This window comes from Vidua macroura, chromosome 20, assembly GCF_024509145.1.
Source record: "Vidua macroura isolate BioBank_ID:100142 chromosome 20, ASM2450914v1, whole genome shotgun sequence".
Lineage (NCBI taxonomy): Eukaryota > Metazoa > Chordata > Aves > Passeriformes > Viduidae > Vidua > Vidua macroura.
Window position 1 is genome coordinate 6,595,713 of NC_071590.1, and position 19,332 is coordinate 6,615,044.

Here is a 19,332-nt window from a genome sequence, read left to right on the forward strand (position 1 = left end):
CGCCCCGAGGCGGGACCTCAGCGCCCGCGCGCTCCCGTTCGTACAAAATTTATTGAGCGGAAAAAGGGGGGGGGGGGAAAACAACAACGCGCGGGGTGAAGGGGGCGAGCGGGGCACAGTGGAAGGAGGGCACACGAACACGCTGTTGAATATCAACAGTACTAAGAGGGGCGCGGGCAGGATTAGGCGTAGAGATCCTCGCGGTCGGCAGAGTAAACCTCCCCCTCCTGCAGCAGCGCGAAGTTGAGGAAGTGAGAGGGGCGATGGACCTCGTGGTAAAACTCCTTGGGGTTGGCGAGCTGCAGCTCGTACTTCATGTTGGGGTCGTGGCGGACACCTGGAAAAGAGGGAGTGTCACCCACCTGAGCACCCCTTCTGCCCCTTCCACCCTTCAGGAGCCTAACAAAGCCCTCCACCCTTCCACGACCATTTCCATGCCAGGAAATAGTTCTAAACCCAGAAATCATCCCTCTTTGGGTTCCTCCCCTCAAGAGGTTTACAGTTCTTTTATGCTAGTCAAGTGTTCTGTCACTTTAATTTCCTGACCCCTTCTCCAGCTGCCTGTGGTGTTCATGATACCAGGACCTCCCTACGGGGAACAGCTTCTCTCTTGCATTTTCCATTATCTCTGCTGCCTGACAGGGATTAATTATTCAGTGGTGATAGACTATGCACTACAATCCAGACAGACATGGGATCTATTTTTCCTCTTGAGCCACTAAAAAAAAAATAATTGAACTGATTTCCCAGTGCTGGTAACTACAGAAAGTTCAGGGCACAGTGCGGGTATCCCTGCCAGCTCTCTGAGGAAGTTCTGGAGTGGGTAAGGAGCTATTCCCTCCTCCCCAAGCTCCTCACGCTGCCTCCTTTCCCCTTCCCTCCCCAAGCCAGCTCACCCATGAAGTTGTAGTTCCAGGAGCCCTGTGCTGGGACCATGAAGAAGCCGAGGAAGCGGTCGGACAGGAGCATCTGCACCCTCTCGTAGTGGGAGGGGAGGTAACCCTTGGGGTTGTTGCCCTTGTCCGTGTTCTGCCGGCCCCACTCGTACCCACTCGGGGTCAGTTTGTAGGCTGTCAACGTGCAGGAGCCAGGGGTGAAACTGAAAAGGAACACGAGGCAAGTCAGACTCACCTGGGGCAGAAGAGGGCAATCAGGAATGAGCCAATGCTCCCTTTCTGCCAATTTTATTTTGAGTTCTCCAGCTCTGCAGCAACACCCCCCCCCCTCAGAGGGCCACCAGAAGCCTCGCTGCCCCTCACCTGCAGGTGATGATGATGGTCTTCTCCCCATCCCAGGAGGGGTTGTCAGCCATGACCTTGGCGTGGGTGGTGACATCCTGTGGCGAGAGCTGAGGGGACTCGTTCGGTTGGGTGTGAATCCACCCCAGAGGTTCCATTTCCTGACAAAAAGAGAGTGGCAAAAAGGACACTCAGATCACAAGCTTCCCCCTCATTTGATCTCAATCAAGTTTGGCTTCAGACTGAGCCCTTTCAGTCCTACAATTACAAAAGACCAAGGGAAGCTGCTCCACCACCTCAGGTCCTTGTTACTGACCTTCCACCCAGCCTGGAAGCTGAACCTCAACCCACCTTGAGATACTCGTGCTGTGGCAGCTGCCCTGGGAGGTGCACGGTCTGGTGTGTCCCCCACTGGGGCACCATCACAATGCACCGGATCTCCTTCACCTGGGGGTTGTCTGGAGGGCTCACTCCATACAGGTAACCTGCAATCTAAAACACACACACCTGCCTTAGAAGGCCAGAGAGATCTCTGTGTGAGTGGAACTCCTTAATTCCTGAGGAGAGCATCAGAGGGATTCACGTGGACAAACCACAGCAGGTCCCCAGCCCTTCCCCAAGAGTTCCCCCCTGGTGTGTTTGAGTGGGGCACAAACGTAACAAACTCCCTGCACACTCACCTGGGCACGCAGGTCTGAGATGCAGATGAACTTCTTCAACACATTTTTGGGAAGAATGTAGGTGTAACCTGTCTCCTTTATGTCATCTGACGAGACATAGATGTGGTTTGTCCGCAGGTGGAGGTTGGCAGCAGAGATTGCTCTGTGAGGAGGAGACCGTGATCAGAGGGGGCACAGATCCTCCCTGAGCATTCCAACCCTTTCCACCACCCCTGCCTGCCTTCCTACCTGACCCTCCACTCAGTCTTGGAGGAGAAGGTCTGGGTTTCGTAGTTGCTGGTGGTGGAGGTGATGATTTCATCCCCGTGTTTGTTCACCGTGCGGGTCTGCGTGGCCGTCAGCTGCGACTGCTCCTTGGTTTGCTTCTCGATTTCTGCAATCTGCTGCCTCTGCTGAGATGGGGCAGAGATCTCCATGCCCAGGATGATGTCTCGGATCTCTGACTGGGTCAGGGATGCAACGTTCACGCTGGAAGAGAAAAGTCACCCAAGTCAGGCATTTCAAAATACATTCTGGAGCTTTCTCACCTTCAGGCACAAGCTCAGAACATCCAACTCTGGGCACTATGAAAAGGTTAAACCACAACTTTTTAAACAAAAGAGAGGCCATGATCACATGATGCTTAGATCAATGACTTGGTGCAGACATTTTTATCTGCCTTACCAGAAAGTTATTAAAATTAACCAGATCTCCTACAAAGCTGAGAGTGCATTGACAAAGGCCCTTGGCCACGGCCTTTAGAGCAGGAAGGAAAGGCTGACAGGATCATGCCTTACTTGTTCTTCTTGCCATAGTCAGCAAGGATGAGATCCTTCAGCTGCACCTCCACCTTGATCCACTCCTCATCTGTCAGGGTTGGCCAGATGTGGTGAGGCTCAGTGATGGTTGTCTTGTCTGGCTTCAGGATAACTTTGGCTCGATCGTTATTCACATGAAGCGCTCGGAGAATCAGGATCAGACGGGAGAATGCCTTGGAGATGAAAAGAAGATGGAGTTAGAAAGAAGAAAATGAAATGGTCAAGGCCCTAGTACAGCATTCTTCTGTTTGAGCACATGGGAATTGCCAGGGAAATCCATCTAAAGGAAAATCCAGGCAGATTCAGAGCCAAGTGCTCCCAAACAAATCATCGGGATATCTGAGGCCTTGGTTCCTTGCCTCATTTATCAGCAGCAAAGCAAAATACAGGAGACACATCTGTGCTTACTGTGTAGGAAGAGATGGTTTTCAGCCAGTCATCATAGAGATTGAAGAGAACCATCTGGGGTTCAGTAGCCTTCAGGATGAGGTCACCAAACTTCTCCACTTTCAGACAGGCCTGGAAGGGCAGCTGCAACTCCGAGCCTTTGATCACAATATTGGGGAAATCCAGCAAGTGCACCTGGAGTTTATCAAGAGGAATTAGCTCACAGCTACTGCAGAACATCAAAGGACACAGAACTGTCCTGTTATCTCCCACAGATTTTACACATCCTCACGGAGCTGCAGCCTTACCTCAAGTGGGTCCAGCATGCCCTTCCGTGTCACTATGATCTGCTTTGGCTGCTCCTCCACGGGAAGGGATCGGATCAAGGCAGCCACTTCTTCAGCAGTCTTCCACTTGGCCAGCTACAGAAAGACAGCAGGGTTAGAGAAGTATCCCCCTGCTCTCCAGCAGTCTCCATGTCTCTGGGAACCAAAGGGACGCAAACCAAATTCTAAAAATACCCCTGGAATTTATGGTTTGTTCCAGATCAGTGACAAGGCCCAGCATTTCCTCCTTACTGACCACAGAGGGCAGTTCCCATTCCTGGAGCTCAGTTACTCCTGAGTGGCTCGGAAAAAACCAGCTGGCTACTCCACCTCCCTGGATTTGCCACCTGAGCTGTCTCACTGCACTGGATGTACAGCCAAGTGCAGTGAATTCTGTAACAAGGAGCACAGCACTGTTCCTCAAGCTCTGCTGGATGATGTGGGGTCTTTACACCTCAGAGCCTGTGTTCCTCCACTTTTATACTCCATGCTCCTCTGCCTGCCTGATCACTCGGACTTTGGAGCTCAAAACTCATTAAGAGGCAGGAAGATGAAGATCTGTGTGATGTGTTCTGCTCAAGGGAGTGCCCCAAGCAGTCAGAGCCCACCCCCAGTTCACACCCAAGGCACAGCCAGGCCCTACCTGTCCCAGACGCTTCTGTCCTGCCCACACAGATGTGTGGATGATCTTCAGGAAGAGCTGTCCTGTTCTGGGATTGAAGATGAAAATGGCTCCATTGATGGGTTTTGTGGTCAAATTCCCTTCAAAAGTCTGAGGAAACAAGTGAGAGTGAGAAGTGCAGGGAGATAAATGGAGCCCACCCACACTTTTACACAAGAGCCAACTCTGTGTGCTTTGAGCAGGAGCTGTGTGGGAAATGTAAGAGCTGCTCTGTGCACACTGCAAAACTCTGGGTCCATGTGTTGACTCCCAGATTCTCATCACGCATGGAAACCTCCACCCCATCCAGTCCTCTCCCTGAGACACCCCTCTGGCCTCACCTTGTGGATGGTGACTCTGTACACGTTGGTGTCATCCACAAACCAGATGATCTGGTTGGAGAAGAGCTCCCCATAGTTCTGGGAGGACAGGTAGGGCTCCGTGGGCTCTGAGGAGTAGAGCTGCAGCCCTTTGCGGATTCGCTCCCTCAACACATACAGGGCAGGGTTTGCTTTCATGATTTTGGCCATGGCCTGCTGGATCAGAGGTTTGCTCCCAGGGAACCAGTTCCCATAAGCACTGAAGGAGGAAACAAACAGAAGTTGTTACCATTAGACCTGAAGAGGCAACAGCCCCACTCAAGTCTTTCCATGCAGCAGCCAGGCCCCTTTCTACCTGCTGAAGAATACATCTTTGTACTGCAGTGTGGCTTTTGTAATGCCCCTGGGAGTTGGTCACCTATGGCTTTTACCTACACCTCCTCAGTGGGAAGCCACAGCACACACATGCTGCAGTCCCAGAAAAGCTGCACTTTCTCCAACAAACACACTGGAGAACTGATTTCTAACTTTGCCCCTAGTTTCAGGTGAGAAATGGTGTCCTCACTTGTAGGGGTTTGAAACAAGGCCTGTCCTTCAGCTCCAACAACAGTCTGACAGAAATATCCTAAGAAACAGATTATTAATGAACTGAGGGAACTGAACCACTGCTACTGAGCAAAACTGGGCAACCTGAGATGCCTTATCCCACTCGCTGCCCATCTCCAGCTTCTGCCTTCTCCCCTCTTATCCTCCTGCCTGGAATACAACCCAGTCTGGAGATGCACTGAGACAATACTCACAAACTACCAATTCCAACCCTGGAAATGAAACACAGAAGGTGCAGCTCTCACCTGTGCAAGTTGTAGGCCAGGTCAATGGCAATGAGCACCCCAGTGGGCGAGGGGTAGATGCTCATGTTGTCTGTGGTGTAGTCCAGGAACTTGGCCCTGGCGTAGCGCTCGATGTCGTGGGAGTCGTAGTCGCCCCAGCGCAGCTGGATGTCAATCCAGTACTTCTGGGTGGTGGTGCTGTCCATCACATCCCTGAGGAGAAAGCAGGCCACAACAAGTTCATCTTGCACAAAATTCTCCTGCAGTAATTGTCACTCAGCATGAACACTGCAGCCAGCTCATACCCACATCCCACCCTGGAAAGGGACCCTGCTGTTCTCCTCACACACCAGTGAATGCAGAGGCTGTTGAAAGGTTAGAACAAAGCAGCAGTGAGTTCACTGCTGTGTAGTCACGAGGGTCATCTCCCCCAGGGACTGTCTGGTGAGGATTCAGTGAGAATTCTGGCCCTGGGCCAGCTCAGCTTTGTGGGGTTTCCAGAAGAACCTTCAACAGCTCAGGGAAAAGTTCACCCAGAGGAGACAACAGGAGCAAAGGCAGTGCTGGTGTTTTGCAGAAGGCAGTGCCAGGAGGTGCTGCAACCACCTACCCAAACAAGCCCTGTGCTTTGCTGGACACAATCTCCAGTGTCCCCCAGATGCCCAAGAGACACAGAGGCTCTGGATGACAGGCTCAGCAGTTCTGCTCTGCAGGGAGACTGAGGAGAGGGAAAAGGGAAACTCACTTGGAATCTGCCAGCAAGGACGGACGTGACACATTCCACTTGTAGGAAGCAAAGAGAAGGATATCTGCACACGAGGAGTTCATCTTGTAGGACTTCCTGGGATGGATTGTCTCTTTTTGCACTGTCTCAATCTCCAGAGCATCCAGCTCTTGATCAAACACCTGGGGAACAGGCAGTCAAAGATGAGATGTGTTCAAGCAACCCAGATAAGGAATCTATCCTCAACACCAAGGTAGTCAGGAAAATCCCATTTTCCATTTCTTCCCTTTCTCTGCCAAATTGCTGGAGGAAGACTGGCCCTGCTCCAAAAGGGCACAGAAACAAACCAAGCCAACACTGCTCACCTGACACAAATCCATGACAATGCTCTCATGGATCTTCTGCCACAAGTGAGCTCGGAAAATCTGGATGAGGGAAATCTTCAGCGTGGGGATTTTGCCATGCATGAAGATCCCTGTCAAATCCAGCTGCACCTGGAACCCAACATACACCTGCAAAGGAAAAGCAGCTTGAGAACACACAACAGCACAACTGAGGAAATTTTAAAAAATGGAGCATCTCCTGTTAAGGAGGCTTAGTGCCTCTCTAAGAGATGTTCTGAGAATTAATTGGATCAATTAACTGCTCTAATTTCAGTGGAGAAGTGTTTTCTGCTCCTAAAGGGACAAACACCAGGTACTTACGTTGGCTCTGTTGATGGTAGGAGACCACCAGAGAGTGAATCTTCTGTTTGGAATTTGGTTCAAACCCGATCTCTGGGCATTTGTCAGCTTCTTCCACTTCATGGACTCCTCAAAGCCACTGGCCTTCTCCCTAGAAAGGGCAGACCATCAACTGCATTAGATTCAACTGAACGATATGTCCCTCATCTCTGCTGCCATGTGTCACTTCTAACAGACCCAGGGATCAGCCACGAGCTGGGAGGGTTGTTTCATGCCAAGAAATTTCCATGGGTTTCCAAGAAGTTCAGCTCCAGCCCCTTCCTAGGTGCCCTCACAACTGAACTACACAACGTTCTGAAGCGACCACTGAAAACCAGCAGAAACTCAACAGAACCAGCACAGCCTGAGCCCAGAGCCCACATCCAAGTTCCTCTTACCAGAAGAGACCCTCCCACGTGGGGAAGTAGGTGCCCTTGAAGAGCGTGTGCTCCAGGATCCCTTCCACGCCGCCCAGAGCCTGGATCATGTCCGTGCGGTAATTGTTCAGGTTCCAGAGCTTGCCGTCGTGGCGCTGGTGCGTCCACCAGAACGGGTTCTGCTTCAGCACCTGGAGACAAGAGCAAGCACATCATTCACCTGGCTGCACTAACTGCAGGAGCCACACCATGATGATGGTCAGTGAGCAGCAAAAAAGCCTCATGCCCTCAGTGCTGGAGGACACAGCTCATCTACAACACGAGTTCTGTCAGTACTACTCTGCAATTCACTTTGGGTGGAACCTCAGGTGATATTTTTATCTTTCAGGGACTGGCCTTCTACAAAGCTGTCATTAAAGGCTTTAAATAACAAATTATTCCACAATATTTTGGTATGTTTGTTTTGGGGTAATTATTTTTCTCTCTCCAGACCTGATTCTGTAATATGTTGTTGTGTTTATTGTGGTTTTCTTCAATACACTGCAATCTATCTAAATGATTCCAAAGGGGATAAGCTACAAATTCTGGAGCATTTGGTTCCAAACAGCCTCTACCAGTCCCAACACAAGGCTGTAAATTCCTTCTGTAGCAGCGAGACAGAAGTGCACCTGCAATAATGCAAGGTAAAAGGACTTTGTGTGGAACAGGTATCTGAACTTCATATTCAGGTGAAGAGAAATTCCCTGTCAGTACCTGATACTGTTTGAAGTCAGTCCTGACTCTCCATCCTTTATCATAAGCCAGAGTGTGCCGGTCCTTCTGGAAAAGGGTGTTAATCCGAGGAATTCCCCTGTCCCATGAGTCCTCCAGATCCTCCAGCGTCAGACGCCTGAAGAAAAAAAAAAATCCCCACACTTTGTTACCTCTCAATTTACAGCAATGCAATAATGAGTAGTTCAGATGAGATCACAGACATGACACAGAGCTCAGGGCTCTGGCAGGGGACACTAAAATGCCAAACCTCTTCCAGAGGTTAGGGAACAGCATTGCAGGTACCAGAGGGCCAGCAAAATCCCCAAATTTCCAAAATCCCCAGGCAGCATAAAACTTCCCACTGCTGCCTGTCCTCCCCCACGTGGACACACACCTGTTCTGGGCTATAGCCTCCTGTCGTTTCAGGGCATACTCTGCCCACACCCTCTGAGAGTCAATGAATTCACTCTCCCATGGCTGGATGTAACGGTACAGATTTGGGATGAGCTGGTCCTCCTCATGGCTCATTCCCGAGCGGAAGTGAGTGATGCCAACATCTGTCTGCTTGGACCACCTGGAGCAAAGAGACAAGAATGAGGTAGGAGGAACTGGGACTTCTCTCATCACTGCCATGAGCTACTGTAAAGGCAACACAGCTCTGTACCATGGCATGGTTTAGCACTCTTGGAAGATTTTTCCGGGGAAAGAGCATCAAGTCATGCAGGAATTAGAACAGCACAACTCACCTCAGGTCGGACTGAGGGATGAGAACGTGGCCCATTGAGAGCATGCCCAGCCCCCCCAGCTCCTTAGGGGTGTAGAACACCACAGGAGGAAAACGGCTGGGCATTTTGGAATTCAGGCCGATCTTGATCCGAGTCTGGATTTTATTCTCACACTTCACCAGCAAATCAAGCAGCTCCTGAGTATTTACAACAGCTTCCCGGAAATAAGTCATCAAGCCAATCAGAGCTGTGTTCCATTTATTGACAATCTAGAAAGGAAAGGAAAGGATCAGCTCCTGGCTAATTTCCAAGCATCTGCAGAAAGCTGTCATAGATCTCCCTCCTCCCTTACCTTAGTGAAGGTTGTGGAGCCAGAGGCCATGAGGATCTGCCTCACTCTGTTGTGAAACCTCTGCATGGACTCATCGTCCACACGCAGGAAGCACTGAGCCGTGCGCTCCTTGGTCACCTAGAGAGCACAGACCCATCAGTCCCCTCCTGGGAGCCCCTCTCCAATCCATGGAATCCCCACCCAGGGACTGCTCTCCCAGCCCACCTCGTTCTGCAGGTTCCAGACGCCGTCCTTGTGGGTGAACTCCTCGTAGCTGGTGCGGCACTTGGGCAGGATGCGGCACTCGAAGCCGCACATGTTGAACAGCAGGTTGGGGTTGTCCTTGCTGTACACGGACACGAAGCTGTTCTCCCACTGCACCGTGGTCACCGAGCGGGGCAAACGGTTCTTGATATCCCAGAACACAGCACGGCCACTGGAAAACAGCGTGTGCACAGTGACACATCACAGTTTGCCCAAATAACAACCGGGCAAAGTCTCAGAGCTTCCCCAGTATTTCAGCACAGACCCCCTCACTTCTCACATCTCATCCTGAGCATCTGTCAGTTTCCAACAGTTATTTATCACTGATTTCTCCCTTTTTCCTACCACTTCTTTCCCAGCTGCAGCACTTACAGGTTCACGTCGTGCTTCATGAGGCGCATCCGAGCATCCCGGGGCCAGCACTTCTTGTTGTTGTAGCCCACGATGTTCTCGTTGTTGGGGTCGGGGTGCTCTGTCAGGTACCGCTGGATCAGGTCTCTTGCCTCGTCAGCTGTAAACCTGGAAATGCACAGAAAAGGATCTGGAATTACATGGACTTATCAACACCAGCCTGGCCAGAAAGATAAGGATTTAATTTGGAAAAGGTGTTTTTCAGCTTTTTTTTTTTTTGTCATCCCATTTTTATGTCCTCCCAATGAATGGGGGAATTTCATTAGCACAGAGCAACTCAGGGTTTGGGTTATCCTTCCATGAAGAGACAGAAAAGGCTTATTTTTCTCTCAGTCTCTAATTTACCAAATCCCTAACAACTGAGCATATTTCTATTGGTCATTTGTGTTTCTTGACATTGTTGTGTTTCTTTTGGTCCAGTGCAACTGCAGAAAAGCAAATTGAGAAAGCAAGAGGAGGAATGCGAACATCCAGTTATCCAGGGAAGTCTTTCAATTCAAATATTCCTGATTTTCAATAGCAAAGGGTACAAAAGCCAGGAGCAGGAGCATATTAAATCTCCCTTGCCTTTGTGCTGACACAAGGAAAGCAGGGCCCCAGAGATCTCACCTGAAGAAGATGTGAATCCTGTCAATGTATCTGCAGAAGAGGCGAATGGGATGGGCCACCTCCGTGGCAATGTCCTGGAAGCTGAGGAAGTCATTTGGCATCTGGGGAGGCCCAGCCATCTCACTGGCCCGGTGCAGGCCCAGCACCAGCAGGTCCATCACAAGCCCATAGTACTGGACAATGAAGGAAGCAAACTGCAGCCCACGAATAATCCCGTAGGAGTTTGTGTGATTCATGTCCTGAGGAGATGAAGGGGAACTGTGAGAAAACACATCCCAACACAGCAGAACCCTTTCACCTGAGCAGCTGCTCTTCAGCACGACCCAGAAGGGTTTTTTTAATCCCTCATCACTTTTCTTTGGCAAGTCTTGTGTTCCTTCTTTGCCACAGGGTCCAAAACCTCCTCCCTCACGGGTCCCTTTTACCACAAACCCCCTTTCCTGACATCACCATCACCTTGTAGTTGATCACCACGTTGTTCTTGGCTGTCATGTAGTCAGCAATGTTGTGATCAACGATGAGACGCAGCAGCCTGTTGAGCAAGGTCAGGTCAATCTTCTCATACATCTTCTCAAACCGAGATTCCAGCATCACGTTGCATTCCCCTTCACTCGTTTCCCAAACATCCTGCAGGTTATTAATGCCTGAGGGAATAAACAATGTTGTGTTATCTGACACATCAGAGCACAGAAGCAGCCACTGGGCACAGGAATCAACCTAAGTCCCGCAATGCCTGATTTTTCAGACTCTGGATTTTCCAGTCTATCCAGAAGTGGAAGGAAAACTATGTAATCAGCCATAAATGCTGTGCAAGTTGTCCTCCTCCAGTATATACACATGTACTAACCTACAAAATACATCTCTGATTGTAATTATTGACTGCAAATTGCAAAACCAAAATTCAGCTCCTAAGGGGACTCATAGGGCAGAAGTTCCCCCGTAAGAAAAATCATTTTTGCATGGAACCCAAGAGCCCACTGACCTTGGCACCACTTGTACACCAGCAGTGGGGGTGGTTCAGTGTCAGCAGGTTTGATCCAAGGAGGGAAGAGCCTTCGCTTATCGGCCTCATACCACAAGTACTGATCCAGATAAGCATCTGTGATCTTCTCCAGGGGTTCAACATCATAAACAGGGACCAAGTGGCTGTAGAGATCCATGAACTCAATTCCCACCTTAAAAAAAAAAAAAAAGAGGGGGAAAAACTGAGGCTGGTAGCTGAGGGAAAACACGAAGTTTTTGTGCCATTCAGCTTCTGAATGCAGCATAACATGGCTGGGCTTTCACCAGGCTTTCACTCACCTCCTTGAAGGCTCTCTGAGTCAACAGATGTCGCTTGATTCTGGACAGAGCTTCGTGGGGATTATCATAAGCCTGCTCAATCAAGCCCAGCTCCTCTCTCTGTGACTGATTCAGGCGTGATTTCACACTGAAAACAAGAACAGCTCAGCAACTGCACACAAACAGCCTAATGGCCACTGCATTAAACTGATGAATGATAATGTTCAAGCTCTCATTCTTCACAATCCACATCCCCAAACTTGCAAGCATGGCAGTGGTTTTGCCCAAGTGACAGAGCCTATAAGAACTCCCAAATAAACTGGCAGTACCAAAACCAACAGCTTTACCAGTCCACCAGGGTAAATTTTACACCACACTTCATCACAGGAATAATGGATAACAAAACAGAAGCCTTTCCCAGTGCCCCTGAAGATCAAGATCATTTCCCACTGCTTACCTGTAAGCTTCTTTCAGCCTCTCCAGGGCTAAGATCAGCAACTTGGTGTCATGCTTGTAGGACAGTGGGGGGAAAGGAATGGGGGAGAACCTCCTGCTCTCCAGCCAGTGCACTGTGGTTGTGTACACAGCAACAGCCTCTTCTGCAGTGATGTAAGGCCCATCCTGCAGAACCACACCACCAGAATTAATCAGTGAAAGCTTCCCTATGAAAACAGCATTAATTTGGGCAATTTCAGGGGGAACAGAAGTACCTTCAGGTAATTATGCTGCCGTTCCTGCTCAGCTTTCAGGTAGAGTCTGGTCAGCCTGCCCAGGTTCTTCTTACAGACGGTTTTGTCGACAGTGGCTCCCCGGCGGATCCGCTCCCGGTTGTAGTGAGCTGTGTTTGTCCACCAGTCAGCTTTGGCCTTCACGTACCTCAGGATCATGTTCTCAATAGGAGTTGGCAGCCCCGGCACCTAGGAAAGGACAGGAACTTGAGGGAAGCAGGAGGAGGAGCTTTCCAAGAGCAGCTCCACTTGGGTGATGTTAGAACTGAACCCAAAGGCCAGGTGAGAGATTTACCTTCCAGGGAATATTGGCCTTCCAGCACCTCCAAGCCTCGCTCAGGTGTTGCAGGATGGTTCTGGCTTTGTTCTGCTTGATCCCTTCTGGCATCATGTCCAGGATGTCGTGCATCACAGCTGCCCTGAGCTCCAGGTCAAAGTGAGACTCCACACGCTGCTTCGTGACAGTCTTGGCGACACCCTTGGAGTGACGGCCTGGAAAAAGCAAAGTCCTTCAGGAATTCTGATACCAGCAGGCAGTGATTCTCCTTCCTGCATGGAGGTGCAGGATGTCTGGAGAAATTACACTGCCAGGAGTCTGGACTAGATTAAGTGGCTATGGAGCAGGAAATCCCACTTCCATTCAGAATCTGTTCTGGGGACACAGATCTTGAAAGAGCTCTACACTGGTCAACGGAGCATGGATAAAGACCACCAGTATGAACAGGAAACTGGCTGGCAGGCAAACAGTATTAATCTTTACCACACACTCCTCCTTTGTGCAGCATTTACAGGGTACTGACCTTCAAACTGCCTGGCCAGCAGATTCCCCAGCCAGCGTTCCAGCAGTGGGGTGATGCCCCTCATGAAGAACAGCCACACTCTCCAGCCTGGAGCCCAGAAACCACAGCCAGGACCTTTGCCCACAGGCCCCTGGAGGAACAGAGACATGGTAAGAGCAGGTCATTTATTGACAAGCCAGAATCCCTCCCCTGTTCCTCACTTTACATGGGGTCAGTATCATGTGGAAAGGTGGAACTCACTGTGTTAAACCTGTAGTAGATGAGATGTTTCAGGTCCTTGCACATTCGAATCTGCCTCATCAGTTTGTATTTGTACCGGTACATCCCCGTGAGCTGACCCACATGGGCAAAGATGTACTGCAGGCCATCTGCCAGCTGAGACATGGAACACAGTCAGGGACAACCATCAACACCTCAGACATCACCTCCAGCAGCCAGGTTTATTGGACAGAGTGTATCAAGCCATACAAAGCTCCTAATGCTGGCTCAGACAATGATCAATTCTTATAAACTAATATAAAAGCAGAATTTCAAGCAATACTGCATATTTTCATTGTTTCATTTCACCGTTTCCCCTCTTCTCCCTAACACTGCAACATTCAGCCACTTTGTGCATCCCATAGAAGCTATTTCCCATATAAAATATTCCAATTCTCCTCTCAGCTTCTTCTCACCACATTTAAAAGCAAAAAGCCTACCTGAAATGCATCCACATTTCCCAGTCTGTACTGGACGTGGCTGTCCACCACCAGCTTAGTCAGCCGCAGGACCTCTCGGCACAGATGGAAAGCATTCCCAAAACGGGACTTTTTTCTTTCCTGGAAAAGACAAAATATTCAGAATTTATGTAACAATGTCACAGAAGTGTGGAACAACTCAAATCTGGCCAACAGCTGAACAGCTGAGGCACTGTGGCCTCTCTTTCCTCACTGGCTACACAACCACCTTCACATAAACTCTGCTCTCGTGTACAACAGCACACGGACTGATACCTTTGTGGTGAGGGTCTTCACAGGCTTCAGGTTGAAGTTGTAATCCAAGTGAAGGTAATTCAGGTTCTTTCTGTGGATCAGCAAGTTCAGCATGTTGTAGCCCTGGCGACACACTTGCAGGCCAACTTCCACCCAGTCCAGCTTGGTCGACTGGAAAAACTTGGTAGCCTTGAAGGAGCGGAACAGGTACCTGGAGAGAGCAGAGACCACAATCAGCTCAACCCCTGACACAGATCAGCAGTTCCCCGCTGAACAGAGCCCACTCACCTCTTCTTCTGGGCCTTGGGAGGTCTGTGTTTGAGTGCATTCAGGACATAGTATTTCAGCAGCTTCTGGTAGGAGACTCTCACCTTGACTGGCTGTCCTGCTGGGCAGTGCTCACGGTACCTATGGATAAATCACACTCCAAAGCTTCAGCTAACTCACATTCCTTAGAGGAAAGCCTCTAGAAACTCTCCTAAAATCTCTAGAAACCGGTCACCATAATGTTTTCATTTCATTCTCATTATAACAAGGTCATAATGAGATGATGACTACATCAGCCCTTACCCCAGGACAGAACTCACCAGTTCTTGACCAGTGGGATGTCAAGAGCTCTCCGGGTTCTGCCAGACCTCAAGTTGAAGGGTCGTGGGGCCCACAGCAAGGCAATGCCATTGGCTGTGTTATCAGTGTAGAGAGGGGTATCCTTCAGGAAAGGCTCCACAAATTCTGGCAACTCAAACTCTTCATCATCATCAGGCAGTGGTTCCTGGCTCTGAAATATAGAAGCACCACACAAGGTGTTTCCTGGTTGCTTCAGCTCAGTTTCTCAGTTAAGCAAGTTAAAAATCCATCTCTCTGCTCTCCTGAAAGAAGTGTGGCTGTACTGAGCATGAGAGAGGCACAAAGCACTCAACAAGGCAAACTGTGCCTGCCAGACCCTGAGTTAGGTGCTATGGAGGTAACTTCAGGGAGATGCCACCTCCAAGAATACACCAAGGGCAACCAGAAAGATAAATTATCTGTCAGAAGACTCTGACACTATTAATTAAACATCGGGCTTTATCCTACAGAAACCAAAGGAGACAATTTTGTGCAACTCCAGAAGTAGAAGAAGACTAAAATGACAACTGTGGCTTTTTTTGTCAAAGGGCTGGTGCCTTCTCCTGAAACATCTTTGTTTGTCTGCTGCTACCAGAAGCAAGATCCTAAAGCCCCCTCCTTCCACACATAGGGTTTATCACAGTTAACCCAGTGACTCACCTTGACAGAATGTCTGTGTGAAATGGGGTTGATCAGAGGATCGAAGTAAAAAGCTGGGAGGTCAGGATCTTCTGTTTTAATGAAAACAACGTTTGGAGTATGATACCTGCAACAAAAAAATATGCCTTAGAACCTCTGACAGCCTTTCCCTCCTCTCCTGGCTCTGGAGGCTGCTGCTCTTACCAGGTGAGGTGGACATGGTGGGGCAGGTTGTTGTACAGGTAGGGGAAAGCGATTTTGTACTCTGTCCTGATAGGCTGCCTGATGATGATTTTGTTGATGTCATTAAATTCATTCCAGTCTTCATCCCTTAAAATGAGACAAGAAACTGTTATGCAGGCATTCAGGGTGAGAAAGACTGAAAACATCCCATCATTTGTGACTGAAAACACCCCATCAGCCCTCTCCTAGACACCCACTCATCTCTCTCCTAAACCCAACACTTACTGAAGATTGATGTCCCTGACGAGGGGCTCAAACTTGGGACCTCCAGGAATGGCCATGTTCAGTGCCTTGGAGGTGAAGAAGGCTTTCAGGTCAAACAGGTAGAAGTAGTTGTCATCCACCAGGTCAGTGAGCAGCTGGTTGGCCAGGCGGTACAGGGTGGACATCATGGGCAGGGTGAACTGCCAGCGCTGGTACGTGGAGCCGTTGACATACCTGGGAAAGCAGAGCATGGACCCTCCAGACACAGAATAACCAAACACCTTCTGCCACCCATCATTCATCAAGAACAGGTAGCACATGGGTGTCTCTAGCCTGAAAGAAAGGCTGCAGCACTGTTAAAGACCACTCTAGACTCTTCCTGCCCAGAAAATGCTGGCTGCTCCAGTTCCTCTCCTCCTCTGTGTCTCAAGTGACACAGAACATCTGGGCACCTTTAGCAAATTCCAAATTCCAGTAGGCAATGCAGGCTGTCAGCTTTACAGCGTGGTCAGAAACACCAGTTTTAGCAGGTAAGTGGGTAAGAGGCCTCCTGGACAGAGGGGCCTTGCTGGATGCTGAACCATAAAATTCCAGAATGGTTTGGCTTGGAAGGAACCTTAAAGCTCATCTTGTTCCAAGCCTTTCACCTTCCACCATCCCAGGTTACTCAGAGCCCCATCCAACCTGGCTTTGGACTTCTCTGAGCAACCTGCAAGCAAAAGATGCAGCTTTCCAACACTCAGGTTTTCCCTCCCAGCCTTGAGGGAAGGTTTTTCTCTCCTCACCAACATCACACAAAGGTTACACACTGCTCTGTGCACGTAATTCATTTGTTTTTCACTCCCTCCCAGTGAATTGTGCTCCCACAGCCACGTACTTCCTGTTGTCCTTCAGAGGCTGGTGGTCATAGAACCAGTCCAGCACAGGGGCATCCTCCTCTGGATCCAGCTCCAGCTGAATGGCTTCCAGGGGCTCCACATCCAGGATGTTATCAGCATAATCCAGAGGGGGTTCTTCATCGTCAAACGGGGGGAACCTCATCCTCTTGAAGTGACGCCTGTCCCTCTTCTCCCGCCTCATCATAATCCACATGGAGCTGCAGGAAATCAAGGTTAAAAGCAGGGGGATTTTATGGTGGATGCAAAAAGGTTTGGCCCACCTGGATGAAGCAGGAGGCACCTACCCCCACTGGGCAATGTAGACAGGCTCGATGACCCAGGGGATCTCGTTGACAAAGGAGATGGCGCCGGTGATGTGGTAGAGGACGGGAACGTCTCGGATCTGCTCCCAGGGCATGGGCATGTTCTCCAGGAGCTTCAGCACAGCATGGGGCATGTACTTCAGAGCACTGCAACCACCAACCAAGGAAAACCACGCTGGAGTGGCTCTCAGGGACACCCAACCACCTGCCACGAGCCAAACAACCGCCCAGTTTTCCTTCCTGCGAGCTGCTCCACGTTCAAAAAGCAAGTCCATGGATCTCCCACTCTACCTTTGCACTATCAAAAGGTTTTCTAGTGATTTGGCTTTCAAGAATGTTGCTCACAAAACCTGAAGTTTTGAAGTGAGTTTCTGGAGTTTTTTGGGTAATGGGAAGTTACTGCAGCAGACCATGATGTGCACTAGGCAGCTCTCCACACCCAAACAGCACTCAGGATGCTTTTGAATCTTTCAAAAAACATTTCACACTCTCCACAACTCCTTCTAAGACACTGTGTTATGCAGGGTGATGTTTTTTCTCATAAATTCAAAGCAACAATTCCCTTTGCTGATGCTCTTTTGCAGTGATACCTCACTCACAGCAACAGAGCGAGCTACAACTGAAAAGCCCTTTGGAGAAAAGGCTTCCCTTTCAAGGGTGCACTATCCAGATTAATGTTTCTTCTCATAAACTCAAAGCAACAACTCCTTTTGCTGATCCTCCTCTGCACTGACACCTCAGGGCATCCTCACCGAGCTACAATGGACACGAAGAGCCTTTTGGAGAAGGATTTCTCCCTCCAGCAATTACCAGGGATGCCCCGGGCTCCCCCTGCGCCTCACACCGGGGATCCCTTACCCCAGGTAGACGCGCTTGTCGTGCCGGAACTTCCTATTGGTCATGTCGCCGTGGTCGCGGATGATTTTGCGGACATGCTCGGGGGGCATGTCCTCCTTCTGCGCGTCCACGAAGCCGAATTTCCTCTTCTCCGCATAGCGCTTGGCCTGCAGCTGCTGCCACTTGCGGGCTGCGGGGACACAGAGGCGCCGGCTCAGGCCCTGTCCCCCCGCGGAGAATCCGGGGTGCCGGGGCCGTACCCACCTTTCTCCTGCAGCTTCTCCTCGGACATGTAGTCGGGCAGCGGCGCCAGCGGGTTTGGCACCGGGGCGCAGCCGCCGCGGTACGGGAACACGGCGGCCATGGCGACGCAACTGCGGAGAGGGTGGAGAGGGGCTCAGGGCGCGGCACGGGACCACGACGAGGCCGCCGCCGGTCGCTCCCCCGTCACTCCCGCCCACCCCGGGCCCGCCGCTCCCCGCTGGCCCTCACCGGCAGCCGCCACCCCCGCGCTCCCCCACCACAATGGCGGCCCCGCGCCGCCGCCACCGCGCCCGCGAGACCCGGATGTAGGCGGAACGCGCAGCGCGGACTAGCCAATCAGCTTTCAGGACGTCTGACAGACAGCAGGCCTATCCTATCAGAGTGCCGAGCGGCGGGGGCGGGACAGTGGGCGGAAGAGGGGTGGAAGTTGTGTTTGGCGCACACTTCCGGTGTGGTGTCCCGCTTTCCCCGGTCCCGCCCTTCGCTGCTTCCGATTGGCGGAGAGAACGGCGGAGACAGCGCGGCGCCGCCTCTGATTGGACAGCGCCTGGCGCGGCTCACTGCTCGCTGCTGTAGGGGGCGCCACGGGGGTCGTGCCCCCCCCCCGCCAAGGGTGGTAGGGGCGGGAGGTGCCCTCAGGGAGACATTTTGGACATCCCGGACACGTCGCGGTGATGTCCCCGGTGGAGCAGCGCGGGGACATCCCCCACGGGCCCTGCACATCCCCTCAGTGCGGCTGAGCCCGTCTCAGGCAGGCAGGGGGATGCGGCGCCGCAGTGATGCCTCACCCCCAGCACTGCCCCCTTGGCCACGCTATGGCCCCAGCAAGTAGCCACCCACCTCGTTGCCCTCGTCCTGCCTCTTGCCAGGAGCACAGGTGGCCCCCAACCCTCCGTGTTTGCCCAGCAGCTGTGAAAACGCGAGGGCCAGCTCACTGTGGGTGGGTTCAATGTGTTGTCAGGGCCGCTCAGCAGCCGGGCAGGCTCTTCTTGCCTTAGGGTTTTGCCAGGGCAGGGGCTCCCATGGGGAGAGGGGTTTGTTCTCGAGGGATATTGGATGGGGCTGGAGTGGAGGTGAATGGGTGGCAGGCCGGGGTGTTGCTCCCCAGCAATTAATTCCCTGATGGAGGTGCTCCTTCTAACCCCTATACGGTGGGAATAGAGAGGTGAGTCCTTCCCAACACCTTTCAAGCCAAGGCTGTGGCGCTTCCCATGGGGATGGGCAAGCACAGGGCATCCCCACGTCCGACCTCGGTGACCTGCAAAGCCACTGCTTATCCCACCTCAGCCCTGTGGGAAAATCACGGCGGATTAAGAGGCGCCCAAACCAGGCCCCCCTGGCCCCCAGCCCCACGTGCCTGGGGTACAGGACATCCACGTGACAGCCGGAATGTGGGAACACAA

At 51.3% G+C, this 19,332-nt stretch overlaps 1 protein-coding gene across 1 annotated transcript; it reads right to left on the reverse strand.

The window, feature by feature from the left end:
- Positions 1–32: 32 nt before the first annotated feature.
- PRPF8 (pre-mRNA processing factor 8) lies at positions 33–18,208 on the reverse strand. Its single transcript, XM_053995481.1, has 43 exons — positions 18,158–18,208; positions 17,930–18,039; positions 17,687–17,855; positions 16,811–16,975; positions 16,505–16,723; positions 15,649–15,861; positions 15,385–15,510; positions 15,202–15,307; positions 14,523–14,713; positions 14,224–14,343; positions 13,957–14,146; positions 13,663–13,782; positions 13,205–13,339; positions 12,965–13,094; positions 12,460–12,656; positions 12,147–12,353; positions 11,894–12,057; positions 11,458–11,584; positions 11,138–11,330; positions 10,612–10,799; positions 10,156–10,394; positions 9,508–9,654; positions 9,097–9,307; positions 8,893–9,009; positions 8,562–8,809; positions 8,210–8,389; positions 7,816–7,951; positions 7,084–7,253; positions 6,668–6,797; positions 6,329–6,475; positions 5,985–6,145; positions 5,261–5,452; positions 4,431–4,668; positions 4,072–4,200; positions 3,411–3,524; positions 3,124–3,297; positions 2,695–2,888; positions 2,147–2,386; positions 1,919–2,060; positions 1,590–1,730; positions 1,260–1,399; positions 897–1,099; positions 33–337 (listed from the first exon to the last, which is right to left on the reverse strand). Exons 2-43 carry the CDS (start codon positions 18,027–18,029, stop codon positions 183–185), a joined length of 7,008 nt encoding a protein of 2,335 aa, XP_053851456.1. The 5' UTR covers positions 18,030–18,039; positions 18,158–18,208; the 3' UTR covers positions 33–182.
- Between the last annotated feature and the right edge of the window lie 1,124 nt (positions 18,209–19,332).